The sequence below is a fragment of the Pituophis catenifer genome, unplaced genomic scaffold (genome assembly GCF_029215685.1).
Source record: "Pituophis catenifer annectens isolate HBS135680 unplaced genomic scaffold, rPitCat1.0.hap2 SCAF_2, whole genome shotgun sequence".
Taxonomy (NCBI): Eukaryota; Metazoa; Chordata; class Lepidosauria; order Squamata; family Colubridae; genus Pituophis; species Pituophis catenifer.
In genome coordinates this window covers 217,036,998-217,058,142 of record NW_027256882.1, presented here as the reverse complement: position 1 = coordinate 217,058,142, position 21,145 = coordinate 217,036,998, and the positions used below count along the sequence as shown (strand labels likewise).

Genomic DNA, 21,145 nt, shown 5'->3' with positions numbered 1-21,145 from the left:
CCTACTTTTAAAAAGGTTAATTATTGCTATCAAATTGTTTCGTTTTTTCTGGTTGTCACATAATATTTCTTCAAACCAATTGAAAAAAACTTAGGTTGGAAGAATAAGGTCGTTTTGGCTGTGGTGCTTTTTGGCAGCGTCCGAAACAATGAACACCTCCTATATAACTTTAAAAGAATTCTCCAGTGTGTATATATATACATACACACACATGCATGCACATAATATCCTGCCTTTTAAATGAGGTAATGTTCTCGTTAACTGTAACAGCAATAGAGCACGTAGCTTTTGCATTCCACTGAATATGAGAAAGCTATTGAAAGCGTGTTTACGCAGACAAGGAATTCTTTTGATTCTGCCTGGTGTGCCTCTGTATACAAAGTCTGTTAGTGACGATCTAATTGCTAAGAAAGTGTAGTGTGCTTTTTTAAACTTGAAATCTCCAAATGACTAGATACATTGGTAATTGTTGCAAAGGCTGTTTCATAGGAAGGTGAAATTTGTCATTTCCCACCGAAAACGTGAGTTAGCTTCTTTTCTCTTTGATGTTGTTGCTTCCTAGATAAGTCTTCCGTTCCATATAAAGATATTGAACAATGAAGTATGCACCTAAACCCAAACCACAGTGTTTGAAACATAAAAAGAAAAAAAGAAACATAAAAGTACATAATAGCATTACTCTTATCAAATAATAATTTCTCTCCCAAATCCTCAGACCTTAAAGTTGTTCAAATGTATTTATTTTAAAATGAATGAAATTATTTATCTAACCTACAGCAACTTACATTTTAGAAAAAATTAGCACATTTTCCTGATTCAGTAGCCATAGGGATCTTTGCTTAGTCCCCCAAGATTCTTTGTTTCCTATTGTTTAATATCTTCAGAAAAAATAAAATCTGTACTAGGACTACTAACAAAATGAAGATGGAAATTAGGCTCAAAATTACTTGAAATGGTGTTAGGAAAATCATCATGACAGCAGGACAATCCTCATTCTTTTTGATCAGATATGTGAAACTGGTGGCCCATGGCCAGATGCATCATGCACAGGCCACGTCCACCCCCAGCTCCACGAAGGCAAACATCGCAATGTCATGTGACATCAATGTGACATGGCGAGTTTGACACCCGTGTGTTAGGCAATATTAATTTGTGTTCTGAACAGTACATATATAAGTATACATATATCCAAATAGCCGAACACACAAAATAGCAATAGCACTTAGAATTATATACCACTTCATAATGCTTTACAGACCCCTAAGCGGTTTATAGTGTCAGCCTATTGCCCCCAACAATCTGGTTTTTCATTTTACCGACCTCAGAAGGATGGAAGGCTGAGTCAACCTTGAACCGGTCAGAATCAAACTCCTGGCAGTCAGCAGAATTAGCCTGCAATACTACATTCTGACCACTGCCCCACCACGGCTCCTGATAGAGTAGCCCACTTCTGACAATTAAAAAATATATTGTCATTTAAGTCATTTAAAGAAATAGGCATGATTATTTCCATTTGGGATTCAGTATATGTGGGAAAACACACTATAGCTGATGAGAGCTTTGTTAGTTAGTATATAGTTTGACCAGGAATCTGATGTAACTGCTGAATACCTCTAAACACTACACTGGTATAATGAGAGAGGGGAGGCTTATGTGAATAAAGATCTTCCTGTTCCAATCAGGCCCCAGTGAGGGATGGGAGTGTAGTACCCAATCCTGCCAATGCCTTACATATACATCCTCTGGTGTATTTGCTAAGAAATAAAAGAACTTACCCACAAATAACATTGCCATGTAAATTTTCAGTACATAGGGAAAGTAAATAGCTAGATCAAATGGAAAGAGTATTCGGATGGAATAAGTGCCTGAGGTTTCAAAGTGAGGCAATGATTCATATATGGCAAATGCTGGGGGACAAAAAGAAGAAAAATCAGCCAAGTGAAAAATTCCAAATACGTAAAAATGTCTCATTTCTGCATAATATATTCAATTCATATAGATATAGGTTAGGCTCAGGTTTCAAGCAGGACTAGAGATTCACAATTAGAAGTTTCCATTATAGAACAGGAGTGGCTAATCTCCAGATTAGATACATTGGATCCCTATTTTCATAGTTTATACAGTATAGCCAATAGCTGGGAGCTGTGGTTTAGTACACCTGGAAGAACACAAGTTCGTTCTTCTACCCCAGGGATGTCCAACCTTGGCAACGTTAAGACTCGTGGACTTCGACTCCCAGAATTCCATGAAGTTGAAGTTCACAAGTCTTAAAGTTGCACGAAGGGCCAACAGCTGCCTCAGCTAGGAATGCATCATTAGCCACAGGAGGGAAAAGATGGCCAAGAATGGAGTGCAGAGTGACCAAAAGGGCAGAGATGGGCACCTCCATAGGCGAGGCGGACGTTGAATGGAGGCAAGTACAGCAGGGCAGGAGAAAAGCATGAGCTCCTCACTTAACAACAACATGGTCCTCACCTAACAACCACTGCCAGAACTGCCATGCGTTCACATGATGTTTCACCTAATAATCGTTCTGGTTAGTGATGGAAATTCTGGCCCCAATTAGGGTCATTAAGCGAGGACTACCTGTGCAGAATTGCAATCTCAGAAATTATAGCCTCTTCCTCCACTTACCTTGAGCCAAAACTGAGAGAGGATAGAAAGGAATCCACAGTGAATGGTAGAGCCAAGCTAGTCCTTGAAAATCTATCCCCGTCTCCAATAATATGCAATATGTGTACCTAGAAGAAAAAACAGGACAGGGGAGTGGCGTCATGTGTGCCATGTTATCAAATAAGTAATGCATATGGTATCATCATGATTAGTACTGGTTGCTTATGGGGCAGATGAATCCCATGCAGCCTTCATAACCCAGGTTCCCTGCAGTAGTTATAACTGCCATTGTTCCAACTTAGAAAACTGCTACTAGAAATGATCAAATGATTACATTTGAATCCTGGTCAACAGGATATATGTATGCATGTGATTTCTAATAACCACCCATCCAGCGGTGGGTTTCACTTATTTTCACCACTGGTTCGCCCCGTGCACACTCGCTTCACATGTGCACCTTCAGCACATGCACTTTGCTCGCGCACGTGCCTTATGTGCATGCACCCGGCCTAAAAAACATGGCTAAATAGGACAGCATAGCGCCAGGGCAGGTGCATGGGCCCATCCGCGATCTCCACTACTGGTTCACCCGAACTGGTCCGAACCTGCTGAATACCACCTCTGCACCCATTTCAGCAAGTAATCCTGGGTGGCATACTTCATAAGACACAATTAAAACTAATAGAACAATTAAAACACTACAAAATAAATATACTGTATTTTTCAGAGTATAAGACACACCTTTTTTCCACCTAAAAGGGGGTGAAAATTTAGGTGCGTCTTATACACCGAATGTAGCCCCATCCACCCACTGGGCCCTACCCTTTGGCCTCTGCCTCCCAGCAATTTACCCCCTTGCAGCAAGCAGCAAGAAGAAACAGCCCATTTCAGCTTCAGCACAGCCTAATTAGCACAAGTTGATTGTCCGTTGGATCGGCCTCCCAACTCAGCTGTTTTGTGCAGGGCTCTGCTGCTTGCTGTAAAGAGGTAAATTGCTGGAGCAGATTTTTTTTCCCCTTGTGCTTATCAAGCTATGCTGAAAACAAAAATGAAAGTAAAGCAAGCTATTTGCTGCAAGGAGGCAAAATTGCTGGAATGCAGAGGCAGATTTTTTTTTCTTCTTTTCCTCACCAAAAAAGGTAAGTGTGTCTTATAGTCCTGAGTGGCTTATACTCCGAAAAATACAGTATTTGGCACCAAAGAAAGCTGCTACTGTGGATGCTAATGCAACCAAGAAACAGCCCTTTACACACTTGAGATCCCAGGCTCACAAATACAACCCTTTCTTCACAACCTTATGAAAGGCCAACAGGGTTGGACTCATCTGGATATCAAAGGAAGAATATTCCAGAAGGCTGAGACCTATGACAGAGAAGGCCCTGGTTCTCGCCAGCTGACATTCCATGGCAGATAGGAACTGCTGCCCGACCAAATTGAATAGGTAAAAACAGATTTGGGAAGGGTGATTTGATTGGTCAACTCTTTTAACATTTGCTAGGTTTCATAGAAATCAGAATTAATCAGCAGTGACCTTCTGTTTTTCTATTGGCTCCAATAAATTGCAGGAACTTTGAGAAACTAGTTTGCTTACATTTTTGCTCACTGAATCATACAATGTTTTTGTGTTGCCTCAATTCTCAGGAATTAACAGAGTCTAAAGCAACTGATTTCATTAATGATGTGTTTGCAGTATTCGGATGTTCTGGGTATTCTGATATTACCAAAAACTTGGATTCTAATATCCTGGTTATTGCTTTCTATTGATAATGTTCCATAAAAGAAGACAATATGCGATCTATAGCTAAAAAGGCTGAATGTTTTTGGTAAAGAGAACACACATCCTTATCTTCTGAGCTATGTTGCAAAGGAAGCCTCCCAGATAATAACAGTGAATTCCATACAGGGAAGATAAATATGGGAAAACATCTTGGCTGTGTTTCCCCAGGAGTGGCATTAAATTCTCACCTGATGACATCAATGCAACTCCAAAGGAAAAATAAGACACATACAATGCCTTTCCCTTGAACTTCTTCTTGACTTGCTATTGCAACAAATAAGATGACAATTCTTTCTGTGATCTGGAAAAAGTAAAATAGTTTATTTCTCAATTCATTCTCTTTGGACAGCCAGTACGATAAAAGTGACCACAGGAGGTACTATTTTCAATTATGGTAAAGGTTGTATCGTAGAATACAAGTGGCCTATAGTTATGTGACATAAGCCCTTCAGTTAATTAAGTTATTTACTCACCCTAATTTTCTGGGTTTGATATATAAGCAGAGAGGCGGAATACACATACCATGTTAAATTAAAAGATGTTCGTCTAGTGAGAGTATTATGTAAACACAGCTGCAGCAGTGCAGCATTGGATGTATTAAATACTCAGACAATAAAATACACCTTTTCACTATTTTAGTTTTGACATTAAATGCTTCTGCTATCTTCTTAGGAAACACAATACTGTAGTTCGCAAAGTAGATCATTATCCATTAATAAGTGGTATTATTTGCCCGCGCACTAAATTTCAAAACAATCCAGTTGCCATTGAAAAAAAATGTGTAGCAGGTTTGCAGAACCCTGAGTATATGAATATAGTGTGAAGGTGACTTATTTTATGCAAGCCAGAATTAAGTTTAGCTACAGATTAGAACTGGGATCAAACACTAGTCTTTAGTCAAGCATATGCAGGCAATCCTTGCTTTAATTGCTTGGTTTAGCAACTTTCCGCAGTTAACATGGTGATGAAAAAGTAATTTTGCAACCAGTCCCCACATTTATGACCGTCACAGGTCTGTAAAGCAAAGGAAAGATGAAATAAAATCATAAAATCATGATATTTCACTTAGCAACCACTTCACTAGAATAAGCATTACCAAGGGCAGAAGAGTAAAGGAAAGGAAAGCACAGTTGAGGACATGTGATTTCCCAGTTAGTTTCATTTAATGACAGTTGCTGGTCCCAACTGCAAACAAGGACTACCTGTAGATAATTTTTTGAAATTGTGCATTTTTATATTCATTTTGTTGGTTTTCATTTTTTAAAAAAGACTGAAGTTCAAAATCCAAATTCCATATCCTGTTTTCTATAATCAGATGTCAGAAACTGAAAAGTCATGCCACTATTTTATAAAATGTATGCAAAGATGCCTTCTTTTTCATTTGTACTATTGTTCTTGAATTCCCTCTTCCTTTATATCCTATTTCCTACCCTATTTTAAGCAGACATTCAGGTTTCTGAGGTGCTACTTTGTGGCTTAGTCGGTGTAACAGCAGATACTAAATCAATTAATAGCCCACAATTAAAACAACAATTACCAATATATAGTGTGCTTCAAATCCCAACTTGGTTAGGAAATTCTGTTTACATTCTGTTCTAGCGAGATTTTCACCTCCAGCCTTCCCATCTCCCCACCCCCATGAAAAATGCAATTTATTCAATGTGTGTCATGTCCAGACACAATTCTAATCTGATTAACCCACAAAGATCGCATTTTTAAAAGGGGTGATGGCAGAAACCAAGAATGCAGGTTACAGTTCACCTTCAATTATGGAAAGTCACAGAGAGACTTTAGATCAGTCAGTATGTAATAGCCTAATAACTCAACAAACCTTTGGAGAAAAAACTGGAATTGGGAATATGATATATCCTGTCTTGAATTACTGAACAAAATGTTCAGTGTTATAATGTTTGCTTGCTGACCACTTGTTCGGTGACTGTTACAAGTTATAATAGCACCGAATGAGTGATAGTCATTCATTACATACTCAGATCATATACTCAGTTTATGCAGGAAAACCGCACAAACTTATTATAAACAACGGCACTGCAGTCACCAAAATGATTCACTGGAACATCTGTTAAAACGATCATTTGCCAATAATGAAAAAGTGGTTGAGAATATATAGTTGAAAAAGTAGTAAAAAATGAGCAGGTTAAAACAGGGTGAGATTTTGAATACAAACTGATATGGTTTTGGCTCATAACACCCAAGATTTAACTGTGGTTGAAAAAATGAAAGTGGGTAATTGATGTGGCAATACCACGGGATGGTAGAATAGAAGGTAAAGAATTGGAGAAGATAATAAAGTATCAAGATCTAAAAATCAAAGTTGAAAGATTATGGCATACACCAGTCATGGTGATCCCAGTGGGTGCCATACCTAAAAGTCTTAGACAGTACTTAGAAAATCTACATATTAACAACATTTCCATTTGTCAATTATGAAAGACCACAGTGCCTGGCTCCGCAGGTAAAGACTGGAAAAATAATGACAATGAATCATGCCCTTCATCCATGTAGGAACACTGACAGACTCTGAGAATGGAATGTTGCAAGTACACCAAACAGCTGAAGAAGAAAAAGGGCATTGGAAGAATATCTGAAGGACACTGAAGAAAATGCACAGAAGCTCATATGCTATGAAGTATGCTACTGAGTCCTGGAGAGACGGAACTGTCCTACAAGAAAGACCAAATGAAAAAAAGGAAAGAGACATAGCAAGGCAAAGTATTACATGCCCAGTATATATTAAAAAAAATAACAGTCAAAGCAGGGGTGAAATCCAGCAGGTTCTGGAGAACCGGTAGTGGAAATTTTGAGCAGTTTGGAGAATCGGTAGTGGAAATTTTGAGTAGTTCGGAGAACCGGCAAATACCACCTCTGGCTGGCCCCAGAGTGGGGTAGGAATGGAGATTTTGCAATATCCTTCCCCTGGAATGGAGAGGGAATGGAGATTTTGCAGTATCCTTCCCCTGGAGTAGGGTGGGAATGGGGATTTTGCAGTATCCTTCCCCTGGAGTGGGGAGGGAATGGAGATTTTGCAGTATCCGTCCCCTGTCATGCCCACCAAGCCACACCACACCACACCCACCAAGCCACGCCCACCGAACCAGTAGTAAAAAAAAATTGGATTTCACCACTGAGTCAAAGCACATAATCTGAGAATGACTTAAGAGCTGGAAAATTGAAGAAAGAGACAGAGGGGTTAATCCTGACTGCACCAGATCAAGCCTTAAGAACCAAATGCTCCAAAGACAAAACTGAGAAGACAGCAACAGACAGCAAATGCCACCTCTGAAAAGAAGCTGAAGAAAGGGGACCATCTAGTTTGGTGGTTGCTGCAAGAAGATTGCACGGTCTGATTACAAACAACAGCATGACAAAAGAAGCAACAATGGTGCATTGACATAGCTCCAAGATATATACCATTTGCCAGCAAGCAAGAACTGGTGAGACCACAAAATAGACAAATGAGATAAAAATGCCGAATCCTGTTTAAACATGTGGCTGACTGTGTAACCAACCACAACTTCATCATAATATCTTACACACATTCCTTTTTGTACAGGGATAGAACTAGCTCATCCAAATAAAGCCAGTTTTTATCTTTAAGCAAAATTGTCTCAAGCAGCCGATCCTAAATCCAGGAAGAAGTATCAAAGAATTGGAGGGCAAAGCACTTAACTCCCTAACTAGATTTCCACTCTCGCCCACAAAGGAGAACCCATAGCTCCGCAGCAGCGGTGTCAAAATAAATTGAACATACTGGGTTAGTCAGTTCTTATATATGGAGGGTGTGAAATGGCTTCACGCCTAACTCAAGAAACTCAAGCAAAAAAGTACATTCATATAGCACAAATTTGGGGGAATACCTGTTTCCCCCAAAATAAGACATCCCCTGATAATAAGCCCAATCAGGCTTTTGAGCACGTGGCAATAAGGCCGAGCGCTTATTTCAGGGTTCAAAAAAATATAAGACAGAGTCTTATTTTCAGGGAAACACGGTATTTGTGCACATGCTTCGGTCATGTTCACCTTTCAAGCTAGTGAATCAAGTTCTTGGGAGGAAGATATTTTAGATTTTTAGATTTAATTCTGTTTTAAACGTATTTTAATTGTTTATATTGTATGTTTTTTAATTTTGGCTGTTCACCGCCCCGAGTCCTTCGGGAGAGGGGGCGGTATAAAAATCTAATAATAAATAAGATAAGATTTAAAGATGCTAATCTGTTGTTAAATTATGTTCTAATAATCTGAAATTTTTGTGTGAAAACCTCTGGATTTATTTTGCCTTAACTGTTGCAAAAGAAAAAAAAATGCTCATAGGAAGGACACATGTATATACCAGACTCTTTAAAGGTTGGCCAAATCAAATTTATCAATTCTCAACCCCTGAATCATCTTTGTATTCCTGGAGGCAAGTTTAGATAATATGATATCATATGATCTCATTTTAATTTGCTGTTTAAAATTTGATTTTAATGATTTGTATAAACACGTTTTTCTTCTTTTTGGTATCGTCAAAAAGTAGTTTATTTTAGTTTGTCGAAGATCAGTTAGGAAGAAGCAGGAGAAAGGTTTGAACTAGAAAGGATTGGGTGGCACTGTCTATATGTTGCCTATTTAATACTGTGACAGTTTGGTATCATTTTTATATTGCTTAAATACAGTAGTGGGTTTCACTTACCTTCGCTACCGGTTTGGAATTGGGAGCGTGTACGTGGTGCTTCTGCGTATGCACAAAGCATCCATGATGATGACCGGGTGGGTGGGTGGAGCCTCCCATCACTGCCACTCCCGATTCGCCCAAACTGGGGCAAACCAGTAGAAACCCACCACTGCTTAAATATTGTCACCATATACAGGTAGACTACTAGGAAACATGATTAAGATTCACTTGCAATATGGAGTTGATAGACTGAGCCCAAACATTATGCCAGAAATAACCAACTTCTGCCCTGCATATCTTTTGAATTCCAAGTCTAATAATGAATTGCTATTTGACATCATAGCCATGTTAACTAATAAGTATTTAAATTCAAAATATCTGGCGGGCATTTCGTTGCCTATTCCTGTAATGGAGGATGGTTTCTTCAGTTTTAAGGAGGAAAAAATAATGATGCAGGTTTAGTTTATAGAGAATGTATTGATGATGGAAAGTGGCAGCTTTTGTAAAATTTGCTAAAACCTTCTGATTGTCTTCTGATCATATTTCTCATCTATACTAAGTTTTTTTCCAAAACTCTGATCCACTGTGAACTGAGCATTTTTATTACCCATGTTTTTAATTGGGAACATTAAAATCGTATCCAGAATTAAGATCTAAAACCAATTCATGTTCATGTTAAGCTCTCTATTACTATGAATTCTAGTAAAAAAGGATTGTGTGGGGGGATATAGGCAGAGAAAAATATTTAACAGTGCTATCCTAAAAATGTCATAGAGTTCAACAACTATGTTCCCCAGGTAAATAATTAAAAAATTATAATTCCCTACCTATGTAGTGAATTGGGCCTCCCACAATGCATCTTTCTAGTGTAATCTAAGTACCGTAGATATCCATAAAATTGTATTGTCAATCTCACTAAATTTAGCGTGTCTCACTTGGGAGTAAGCACCTTCTGACTCAGCATTATATTTATTACGGCATAATCAGAAGCCTAGGCTGAAATATAAGATGACAATCTTCCCACAAAACAAAAACAGCATATTCTAAAATTATTTTTAAAATATCATTATCTTGTGCATTTGGGTGGTATATTGATTATACTATTGTTCTTAATTTATCCTACAAATTCATTTTCTCAAATTCAAATTCTATTGAAGAAATGCAAAAAAAACTCTTCGTTCTAGTTAATTTGTTTCTCTCCCTTTCAAGTCACTAATTAACCAGTTTTTCTAAAATAAATAAATAAATAAATAGTTCCAAATTCTTTTCTTTGACTTATGCCCTTTCGCTTTTGCATGGGTCTTTTGAGAGCCAAAATTGACTGTTTTGCAAAACAACCATTTCCCGAATGCTCATTTGACTTGACTGGGGCAGAGGTGGCAACCTGTGGCCTTTAAGGCCATGTGTATCCCTTAACTTAATTGTATGCAGCTATGGCATCTAGTCAATTAGGACCTCTATTAAAAGGAACTATAACCTCTAGGCAGCCAGATGCTTGACAAAAAAAAGGCAGAAAAGGAAAACAGCCATTATTTCAGTGTTAGATCCATTATTCTTCATTCATTTTTGCTCAGATAACTGTTATTGGAATGGATATCTTACGTGTTCCTTCCCAGTAGGCTTTGAAAACTGTAATTAAACAGTATGTTATTTTGCCAGGACTTTGGGGATAATTTGAAGGTATACACAATAACCAGTGGTTTATTGTAAGAGTGGCCAAAGTCTTTGTACAAAGCGATTGTACAGGTAGTCCTCGACCACAATTGAGCCCAAAATTTATGTTGCTAACTGAGACATTTGTTAAGTGAGTTTTGTCCCATGTTACCACTTTTCTTGCCACATTTGTTAAGTGAATCTCTGCAGTTGTTAAATTAGTAACACGGTTGTTAAGTGAATCTGGTTTCCACATTGACTCTGCTTGTCAGAAGGTCGCAAAAGGGAATCACATCAGGGGTGAAATCTAAAATTTGTTACTACCGGTTCTGTGGGCATGGCTTGGTGGGGGGGTAATGTGACGGTGGGCGTGGCCAATTTTTTTTTTTTAAACTTTTAAAACCATTTTTTCTACCACCTCTTTGGCTAAGAGGTTGTAAAAAAATTTCAAAAGGCTCTGAGGATCCAAGCTGAGTTCCCTGATCGGCAGAGGCATTTTTAAAAAGCCTCTGCCGATCAGGGAACTCAGCTGGGATTGTCAAAGGCATTTTAAAAAAAAAAACCCTTGTTTTCTTTTAAATGCTCTGATGATCCAAGCTGAATTCCCTGATCAGGGAACTCAGCTTGGATCGTCAGAGCATTTAAAAGAAAACAAGGGTTTTTTTTTCTTTTAAATGCCTTTGACGAGCCGCGCGATCATCAGAGACTTTTTTTTTTAATTTTTAAAAGCATTTTTTCAGCTGAAGTTGTAGAAAAAATGCTTTTAAAAGTAAAAAAAAAAAGCCTCTGATGATTGTGCGGCTCAGCTGGGCATGGGGGGGGGATTTTTGCTACTGGTTCTCCGAACCACCCGCCTCCATCGCTACCGGATCAGGTGATCCGGTCCGAACCGGGAGCATTTCACCCTGGATCACGTGCAACTGTCATAAATGTGAGTCAGTTGTCAAGCATCCGAATGTAAATCACATGGCCACAGGGATGCTGCAATGGTCATAACTCTGAAAAACAGTCATAAGTCATTTTTTTCAGTACCGTTATAACTTCGAACGGTCACTAAACGAACTGCATCTATATGATTCAAAACATCTGAATATTAGCTACAGAGACTGATTGATTTGGCTCTAGTATGGTAGTAGGATCATAAGCCACATATAAATTTAATACACAAATAAATAAAGATGCTGGGTGTAAGGTTGACAAGAACAAGATCTGAAACACTAAAAAGCTTGATGTTCCTAGAATCTAGTTTTCATCATACCCAACTACTGAATGAGCTAAGATTAGCACGGAATCAACTACTCATTCAGTAGTTGGGTATGATGAAAACTAGATTCCAGGAACATCTGGAGGTAGTAGAGATTCCCCTCCTTGATCCAAGGACAGGAGCAAAACTAACTGAGTTGTGTAACCTGAAATTCATATGCAACAAGCACTTACATGCTTTTGCGAGGGGAAATATGCAATCACCCCATTTGGATATTAGTCCAGATAATATTCATATTCTGGATTCCTATATAAGTTCACTATTTTTACAGAGTGATTGAAATTACTTCAATTATTTTTCCCACATAGTAATGAAAACAAAGACAACACCTCCTAATTTTTTCAGTTAGAGGCAACACAAACCACATGCATGAAAATTATCAGAGGCGACTTTCAGGTACTGTATAACCTCGGATGTGCACTCAGATAGGTTTGCCTTCCTATGGTGAATAAACAGTCATGTGTGAACTTTCTCTCATTGACTTTCCAAGTTGGGTTTATTCAGTTTCATCACAAGTATCTGGAGTGGGATTTTAGGAACAGTAAGAATAACCAAAGGAGACTGAATTCCAAATATCAAAGTCCTAATCTTCTTGAATATGAAGATAGTTTGCCCATACCTGTAAGAATCTTGGAAAAAACTGATCCTTCTCAATGCCAAATCGAATATGCAGAAGCTCTAGTATAGATACTAGCTGGCAAATACGCATCACAAGTCCAATAGAATGGAAAGTGTCTGCAACCGAATCTACAGATGCAAAAGGAAAAATAGGAAACACTGCTTTAAATTTTTAGGACACTCCCTTTGTCGCATTCTTCCTTCTTCCCACTGACCTTCAAGAGGAAGGATGTTAATATTTGCCCACTTTCCAAAACTGGCATTAAAGATTGTTGAAGATTACCTGTACATTTGTAAATAATATTCTCTCTCTTTTTTCTTTGGATAACAAATCATTGTGTTAATCTACCAGTAATTTCATCCCAAGTACTGTATGTAGCTACATTTGTGCTGCTGTGCGTTCTAAACTAGTTCAGTTTTACGTAGACTATATTCATGCAAGATCGATTAAAATAATAGGTCATTATTCAATATAGTTCTTTTTTGCTGGACTTGATTTATTGCTATATCAATACTTGATTGTGGACTGATCATTTCCTCTGTATTTTCAGATGCAAAATGTTAGGTTTTTCTCAGAGTAATAAGTTCCACATGTTCTAAAACTGGGTTCAAAGCTTTTCCAGTGCAATTAAATGCTATAGGGTTTTCAGATCCCGGGTCTACCAGCAATTGTTCACTGGGACTTTAATCCATTTGATTAATGTGCATTTAATGTAACTTAGTCATGATTTACTTTAGCTGGATTGGGCTGATGTCATTTCTATTATATAGGAAGTGAACAGTCAGTTACAATTACTTACAACCTCTCTCTTTTTCCAATATTCTTATCAACTTTGATCAGTTGATTAAACTAAATGGCTTGGGCATATGCAATGTGTTAGGAATTAAAAGGTTGAAAAAAAAGAAGTCCCTAGATGATTAATTGTTTGAGTTTTACTGGAATAACTATACTAATTGGTTCAGAATTGCATAAGCTTGCACATGCAGAAAACTGAGTTTTAAAAAAACAACACCTAAATTAATCTTGCTAAAAGTCGACTGTAATTGGGAGATGTCAAGGCTGCTTGGATGTTCTCATATTGAATAATAACGTTACTAAAATAACACCATGTACAAACAAGGATAAGATATTAGGGGCCTTGGGGGATCCTAAGATTGAAAAGGGAATGAAAAGTACATAAACAGTTCAAAACATGTAAGAGAAGAACTTCCTTCCGAAACCAATCCCTGCATAATTAAGACTGATCATTATCAATGAATATATATTGCAAAAGTATGGGGACAATTTATTTTTGTTTTTTTAATCTCATTTCCATTCAGAATCACCTGGAAAAAGGCTCAGGTTTGGGTAATTGAAATTGCCAAAACACACACACACACACACACACACACACACACACACACACACACACACACACACACAAATTATGCTTTACCCATACAAATGGAATAATTGTACAGTCTTAACCAGCTTGTTGGCTCACATAGCTATTTCTCTAGTTAACCTTATTTCAAACTATAGGTCATAATAACCAAGGAGGTTATAAGCAACTTATAGAGATCTATCTATCTATCTGTCTATCTATCTATCTATCTATCTATCTATCTATCTATCTTTCTATCATCTATCTATCTATCTATCTATCTATCTATCTATCTATCTATCTATCTAAAATAGAATAGAATAGAATAGAATAGAATAGAATAGAATAGAATAGAATAGAATAGAATAGAATAGAATAGAATAGAATTCTTTATTGGCCAAGTATAATTGGGCACACAAGGAATTTGTCTTTGTTGCATATGCTCTCAGAGTACATAAAAAGAGAAGATACATTCGTCAAGAATCATAAGATACAACACTTAATGATAGTCATAGGGTACAAATAAGCAATCAAATCATACTAGGAAACAATCAATATAAATCGTAAGGATACAAGCAACAAAGTTACAGTCACGCAGTCACAAGTGGGAGGAGATGGGTGATAGGAACGATGAGAAGACTAACAGTAATAGCAATGCAGACTTAGTAAATAGTTTGACAGTGTTGATCTGTCTGTCTGTCTGTCTGTCTGTCTGTCTGTCTGTCTGTCTGTCTATCTATCTATCTATCTATCTATCTATCTATCTATCTATCTTCCATCCATCCATCCATCCTATATCTATCTACCTTAATATGAACAGCAAAACCTGGAGTGACTTTTGAGAAATGGAGAGACCATCATCATGGTAAATAAATGGATAATTAAAAACAAATAAACCATGGTTTCCTGAATGTAATTTTGAGAAATAACAACCAGGAAACTGATTTTATAGTTCTATTGTCACCATTTTAATTTCAAAATAGCTTCTCAGTTAATAAAAATATAAATACAATAGTTCTCTTATTTTATTTTTTGCCTTTGGGGGGAATTTTAACTCATACATATTATATATGGGTAAAAAGGTTTTTAGACTTTCAAGTCCAAATTTCTAGAGCAATATCACTGTTAGATCTACTTCAGTTAATACTTAATTTGTTTACTAACAAGCTTTAGCAAAAAGTAAAATGTATGACATGAGCCTACCTTCCCCAAATGAAAGGAATCTGATGAACATATTGGTAAATATCCATGAATGTCCGCAAAACTGAATTAAATAATAGCTGAATATATATGTATTCATTGTTTTTCTGTTTCTTTCTGAAAAGACAAAAATACTAATTCAAAAGCCAAAGCCTGACCTCAAAATTCTAATAGAAAGGAATCATTTCTTACCTGCTAGCTATTTTCTTCAAAGCATTTCTACATCACACTAACAACTTACAAATTGTGCTAAAGCAAAAAACAAAACAAAACATGAAAACCACATTTTAAAAACTTGAATGCCCATACCATTATTTCGTATTCATTTGCATTAGAATACTAGGGAATAAAAGTTTTATTTTTCTGATAATGTGCCCCCTCTGTTTTTGTATGTGTGTGTGGTGGCACGGCAGACCACAGAATAAAGAAACTCAAAATAAATAATGGTAATTATTTCATTTAAGCTAAGAAAGCAGAGTTTTCATTAGCTGAAGCAAAACGATAGTGGGCACCAGCAAGATTTGAAACAAAATTCAACAGGCTGCCAATAAAGGAGAATATTTGTAGCTCAGAATTGAAATAAGAGGCCCTTAGTACTCTCTGAGCTTGTTTGTTTTCTTGCAGATGTTTCATTACACAAAATTTCATTGACTAGCACTGATTATATTACCTAGTTTGGCTAATGAAATGCCTGCAAGAAAGCAACCAAGCTCAGAGTGCTCCAAGGACCCTTCAAAAGGCTACTTTTGGATGTGGCCAAAATCAATCTCAATATCCTAAGACCCAGTAGTTACACTTCCCTTCTTTTCCGGGTCATAAGAATATAGGCGCATGACAAACTTGGTAAAATATTTCGTCGCCCACTCCTTCCATTTTTTTTTTAAGGCAACGGATGTTTTGGTATGCTGTAGATATTAGGAACTGAGTTAACCACAAGTGTCAGCTGTGGCATTCTGACATGGTTTCTAAACCAGAGAAGCCTTTCTATATATAGCAACAGGGCTCACACTTGCATATAACATTTGAGGAAGCAACCTCATTGCTTCTTTGCAAATTTCTCCTTTGGTGACAGCCAAGCGCTGGGTGTCACTACTTTTTGTATGCTTTCGATAAAGCCAGCTGGGTGACTTTGATCCAATCACTCTCTCTCAGCCCAACTCACCTGACAAGGTTGTTGTTGGTGCGGGAAAATAGGAGGAAACGAGAGTATTAGGTACGTTCATCACAGGAGTGAAATCCAGCAGGTTCTGACAGGTTCTGGAGAACCGGGAGGGGAAATTTTGAGTAGTTCAGAGAACTGGCAAATACCACCTCTGGCTGGCCACAGAGTGGTGTGGGAATGGAGATTTTGCAATATCCTTCCCCCAGGAGTGGACAGGGAATGGGGATTTCGCGGTATCCTTCCCCTGCCATGCCCATCAAGCCACACCACGCCCACTAAGCCACGCCCACAGAACCAGTAGTAAAAAAATTTGGATTTCACCACTGGTGCACCACCTTGAATTACTTAAAGGTGGAATAAAAAATATTTTTTTAAAAACTGATAACTGCCTTCTTTAGTGACAGAAAAATCAGCGTAGTTGGAGGATCATTCAATCCTGGCCAAGACATCTGACTTCCTTTCAACTATAACGTATTATTACTACTCAACTACTCCATCAGCATCCAGCCAATCTCTTGTTACTAATAGTTAACAATGAGTTAACTAAGTTAACTATTGAGGGATTAATGGGATCAGGCCATCAGATCTGCCCAGCACTCGTGGCCCAAAGATCTGGCAAAGTTCAGGTAATCCTCGACGCACGACCACAATTTGAGTCCAACATTTACGTTGCTCAGCGAGGCCATTGTTATGTGAATTATGCCCCACTTTATGACCTTTCTTGCCACAGTTGTTAAGTGAATCACTGCAGTTGTTGAGTTAGTTAGCTATTAAACGAATCCGGCTTTCCCCTGCTTGTCAGCAGGTCAAAAAAGCCAATCGAATAACCCTGGGGACCCTGCAACTGTCATAAATCTGAGTCAGTTGCCAAGCGGCTGGGGATCCATGGGGATGCTGCTACGGTCCTTAAGTGTGTGTGTGGGAGGAAGGGGGGGGGGAAAGAAACGGTCACAAGTCGCTTTTTTTCATTGCCCTTGTAACTTTGAACCTAAGTGAACCGCCAAACGAACGGTTGCAAACCGAGGACTACTTGTACCCAATAATAAAGATTAAATTAAATTAGATTAAAACAAGCGATGGAAATTGGAATCCACCCCACGCGTCCCAAAGGCTCTCTGTGTGCCCGGATCCTCTCTGGAGGCGCAACGCTTTCCAGAATGCAGAGACAACCCACTCCCCAAAAACATTAGAAAAGGGGGGGGTTCCTAAAAAAGGGAAAGAGAGCCTCAAACGAACCCCCCCCCACTAGAACCTCCATGCGCACGCGCGGGGTGCAGAGGAAACCCCCAGCGACAAGGAGAACCCCATCGACTTTTGCACCAAGCCCTTACTTACCCCGGGGCAGCTCCAGCTCCGGCTCTCCGGTCCTTCAGTTTTACGCGCTCGCGCGCTTTTCCGACGGTCGCGCCTTCCTTTTGCACCGCCGGCCGATTCCCGACGTTGAGCTGAGGCGAGCTGGAAATCGTCCCTCCCTCCCTCCTCCCTTCTTCCCTCCCTTCTCTTCCTCCTCGGTTACGTCGATAGCCAGTGCGGCCAAAGCCGGCGACGGTGTCCGAAGTCTGAACTTTTTAATGGAGCAGGAGGGGGGGGGGCGAGAGGGTCCCTTCTTTCGAAATCGCGGAGGCGGTGTGTGCCAGAAGGTTTGATCAAGCCAGGAATGCAATGATGGCGACGCGTTTCTGCAGAGCCCGATGACCCTTTCCTTGCCTTTCCTTTCCTTTCCTTGCAAGGCTGCCAGCTGTCAAAGAAATATTGCCTCTGTGCAGACGCTTTTAAGAAACGACGTGTCAGCGGCTCCTCTCTTTTGCAGCCTCGCGTTGAAACTTAGGCAATTTCCCCGGCAAACCCAACGAAATGCTTGTGCAATTCTGCACAATGTCGTCCGCGGAGGCGAAGTTTTTATTTATTGCTCTTCCAAAACGGACTAAGCAAAATGTTTGGCCTCTCATCCCCACGGCAGCTTCCGTGCTGTCCCGCGCGACGAGGAGGAAAATTTGGCGGCACACGGGAGCCTTCATACAACACCCTTAGCGCGTGGCGATATTGGGCTGTCCAGGAGGAGGAGAGATCCAAGTCACATTTATTTATTTAGCCTATGGCTGGTCACACACAGTATTAAAACACTTCATTTTTACAGGTTAAAACATTTAAAACAATCAAAAAAAAAAAAGAGCAGTAAGAAAACCTAAGAGGAAAACAGAAATAACATTTCAAAGTTTAATGTCGAGTTTGGAGATCCAGTCAGTAGCTGTCGTTGTTATGCAGAAGAAGTCCCTAGAATCTCCTGGATATCTTCTGTCACAAAAGTGCATCAACCTCAATGGAGGGCTTCCCCCCCCCCTTTATCCCCCCTTCCCTTACCAACCAGAGCACAAGACATGCCCAATTAAAGCCTGTTGGGATGCTTTTGATTTTTTTTTTTAATTAGGAACAATTAGATAAGGAATTGATCCTTGGCAAATCAATCAGAATGGTGTGGATGCAAGGCTGGTCCCATGTTACTGGCAGCCTCCCCACGATGTCTCAATATCTGCATGGAATGTAGTGGCAAGAAACATGATGCTACTTCTGGGATGGGACAATTTAGTCTGGCTTCAACTCACCTGAGAGTTAGATGGAGATTCCAGTTTGAGTGAGAAGCCCTGGTAAGTCGGCTATTATCATGACACAGCATGGGGGTCTGTGTGGTTTAAACCAGGGGTCTCCAACCTTAGCGACTTTAAGCCTGGAGGACTTCAATTCCCAGAATTCCCCAGCAAAGCTGGCTGGGGAATTCTGGAAATTGAAGTCCTCCAGGCTTAAAGTTGCCAAGGTTGGAGATCCCTGGTTTAAACCATCCTGTGGTCATCTTTGATCCCAACGGTTCTTCCCAAGTTCATCTTCCCGTGAGCTTTGTATTTACACATACATGGCGTTTTTCCATGTTTAAGTAAAGCACGACTTTTTTTTAAAAAAATATTATATACTTACAGTAGTTGACTTCACTCAGCAGAGAGGTCTGCAGAATCCTGGATTTCATGAAACGAGCATGCAACATTGCACCACAAGCTCTGCCCCTACATGTGATGTGTGTATGTGATAGCATAATGCACTACAAGCGTGGTAGAGTTTACATCGTGGCAATGCAACGCTTGTTTGGCAATATGCCCCCAGATATACAGATGCCTCAGTAATCCAGCATTTTGATTTATACTACAACTGAAGAAAAAAAAATTAGCAACACAACCTAGTTTTCAAAACAAGCTATGTTAAAATACATGTTGGCAGATTTATGGTTCCATGTGTTATGCATGGTCACAGTCATCTCTAATGCCTACTCTTGAATCCATTTCTAAATTGTGTAAATGTAGTCCTTGATTTACCACCCAAATTGAAAGTTCTGATGTTTAACCACCCTGGGGTGTGTGTGTGTCACATGACCGCAACTGGGCTGCATTTATGGCCATTTGCAGTATTCCAAAGTCACATTTTATGACAGATTTGTTGAAAACAGGCATTTACTTTATAACTGTGGCAATTACTTAATGGCCACTACATTCGCTTAACAACCACTTGAAAAAAGATCGTAACATTGAGTCAATCGCAATCAATAGGCTCCTTTACGATCGTAACCTGAGGACTACCTGTACTAGAGATATCCCAGATCTTACAAATAGAATAGAGCTGCAAGGGACCTTGGAGGTCTTCCAATCCTATCCCCTGCTCAGGCAGGAGAACCTATACCATTTCAGTTAAGTGACTGTCTGTCTCTTCTTAAAAACCTCCAGTGATGGAGTGTCCACAATTTCTGGTGGCAAGCTGTTCTACTGGTTAATTGTTCTCACTGTTAGGAAGTTTCTCTTTAATTCCAGGTTGCTTCTCTCCTTGATTAGTTTCCATCCATTGTTTCTTGTCCTGCCCTCTGGTGCTTTGGAGAATAATTTGACCCCCTCTTCTTTGTGGCAGCCCCTCAAATACTGGAATACTGCAATCATGTCGCCCCCAATTCTTCTTTTCTTTAGACTAGCCAAACCCAAATCCTTCAGCTATTCTTCATATGTTTCCAATCTTCCCAAATGCTCCATCTGTAGCTCGGGGAGAGACAGCCACATGGCCTAAAGAGGGATGTGGGACATTACTTTAGCCTGCAATATATTAATATGGTCCACCTACACAAAATGAAAGGAACAGTATGTGCTCAGATACCACCATTAATTATTTCTTCGGGGAGAGAAACTCATATATTCACACATTTCTTACTTCAGGAAAAGTGTGATTAATAGCCTTTTATTTCTTCTTCATTTCTTCTTTCTTACTTCTTTTTAATTTTTGACTTTTAACCCAATTTTCTATTCAACCAGGATAAAATCAAAACAGCTAACCTAGGTGGGATCTTCTTTGACTCAGATTTGATACATTATCTTGGATAAATTTTGATTCCTTTTTGCCTGCCAATGAATTTTGCACACTGATCAGTTATGTCTGCTGCTTAGGGCTGTCTCACAGTTCCTTCCACCATTGATAGGTTGGGTTTATTAATGACGATTAATGATACCTGTCAATCAGCATTAATAAATTTAATGCAATTTATGTACCACAGGGTAATTACAACAAGATATTATGCCAATTATTTATATCCACAGGAAAAATTTATAGATCTGAGTTCTTAAAATTAGTGGTTGCCAAAAAGAAACAAGAGCCTAATTGTTTTAAGTTGGGTTCTGGCCTACAGCCCTGATATTTCTGGTAATCTTTTATCCAAATTCTATCCGGGTTCAGCCCAGCTTCATTTTCTGAAATCAGCCAACGTTGACAAAGGTGCTGCTAACAAGGTGGGCTCCAA

The 21,145-nt window shown here is 39.0% G+C and overlaps 1 protein-coding gene across 1 annotated transcript; it reads right to left on the bottom strand.

Annotated features, from left to right (window-relative positions):
- Positions 1 to 526: 526 nt before the first annotated feature.
- On the bottom strand, positions 527 to 17,756 carry HACD4 (3-hydroxyacyl-CoA dehydratase 4). The gene is made up of 7 exons (XM_070935532.1): positions 17,659 to 17,756; positions 15,165 to 15,278; positions 12,599 to 12,726; positions 4,579 to 4,691; positions 2,635 to 2,741; positions 1,776 to 1,907; positions 527 to 609 (listed from the first exon to the last, which is right to left on the bottom strand). Exons 2-7 carry the CDS (start codon positions 15,259 to 15,261, stop codon positions 527 to 529), a joined length of 660 nt encoding a protein of 219 aa, XP_070791633.1. The 5' UTR covers positions 15,262 to 15,278; positions 17,659 to 17,756.
- Positions 17,757 to 21,145: the final 3,389 nt, after the last annotated feature.

Excerpts from the sequence above, each read along its gene's own strand:
- HACD4 (XM_070935532.1), bottom strand. The coding sequence starts at position 15,261 with ATGAATACATATATATTCAGCTATTATTTAATTCAGTTTTGCGGACAT. Across the intron at positions 4,692-12,598 it reads TTTTTCCAAGATTCTTACAG|ATCACAGAAAGAATTGTCAT; the intron begins GTATGGGCAAAC and ends TACTTTTTCCAG. Across the intron at positions 2,742-4,578 it reads AGTTGCATTGATGTCATCAG|GTACACATATTGCATATTAT; the intron begins GTGAGAATTTAA and ends TTTTTCTTCTAG.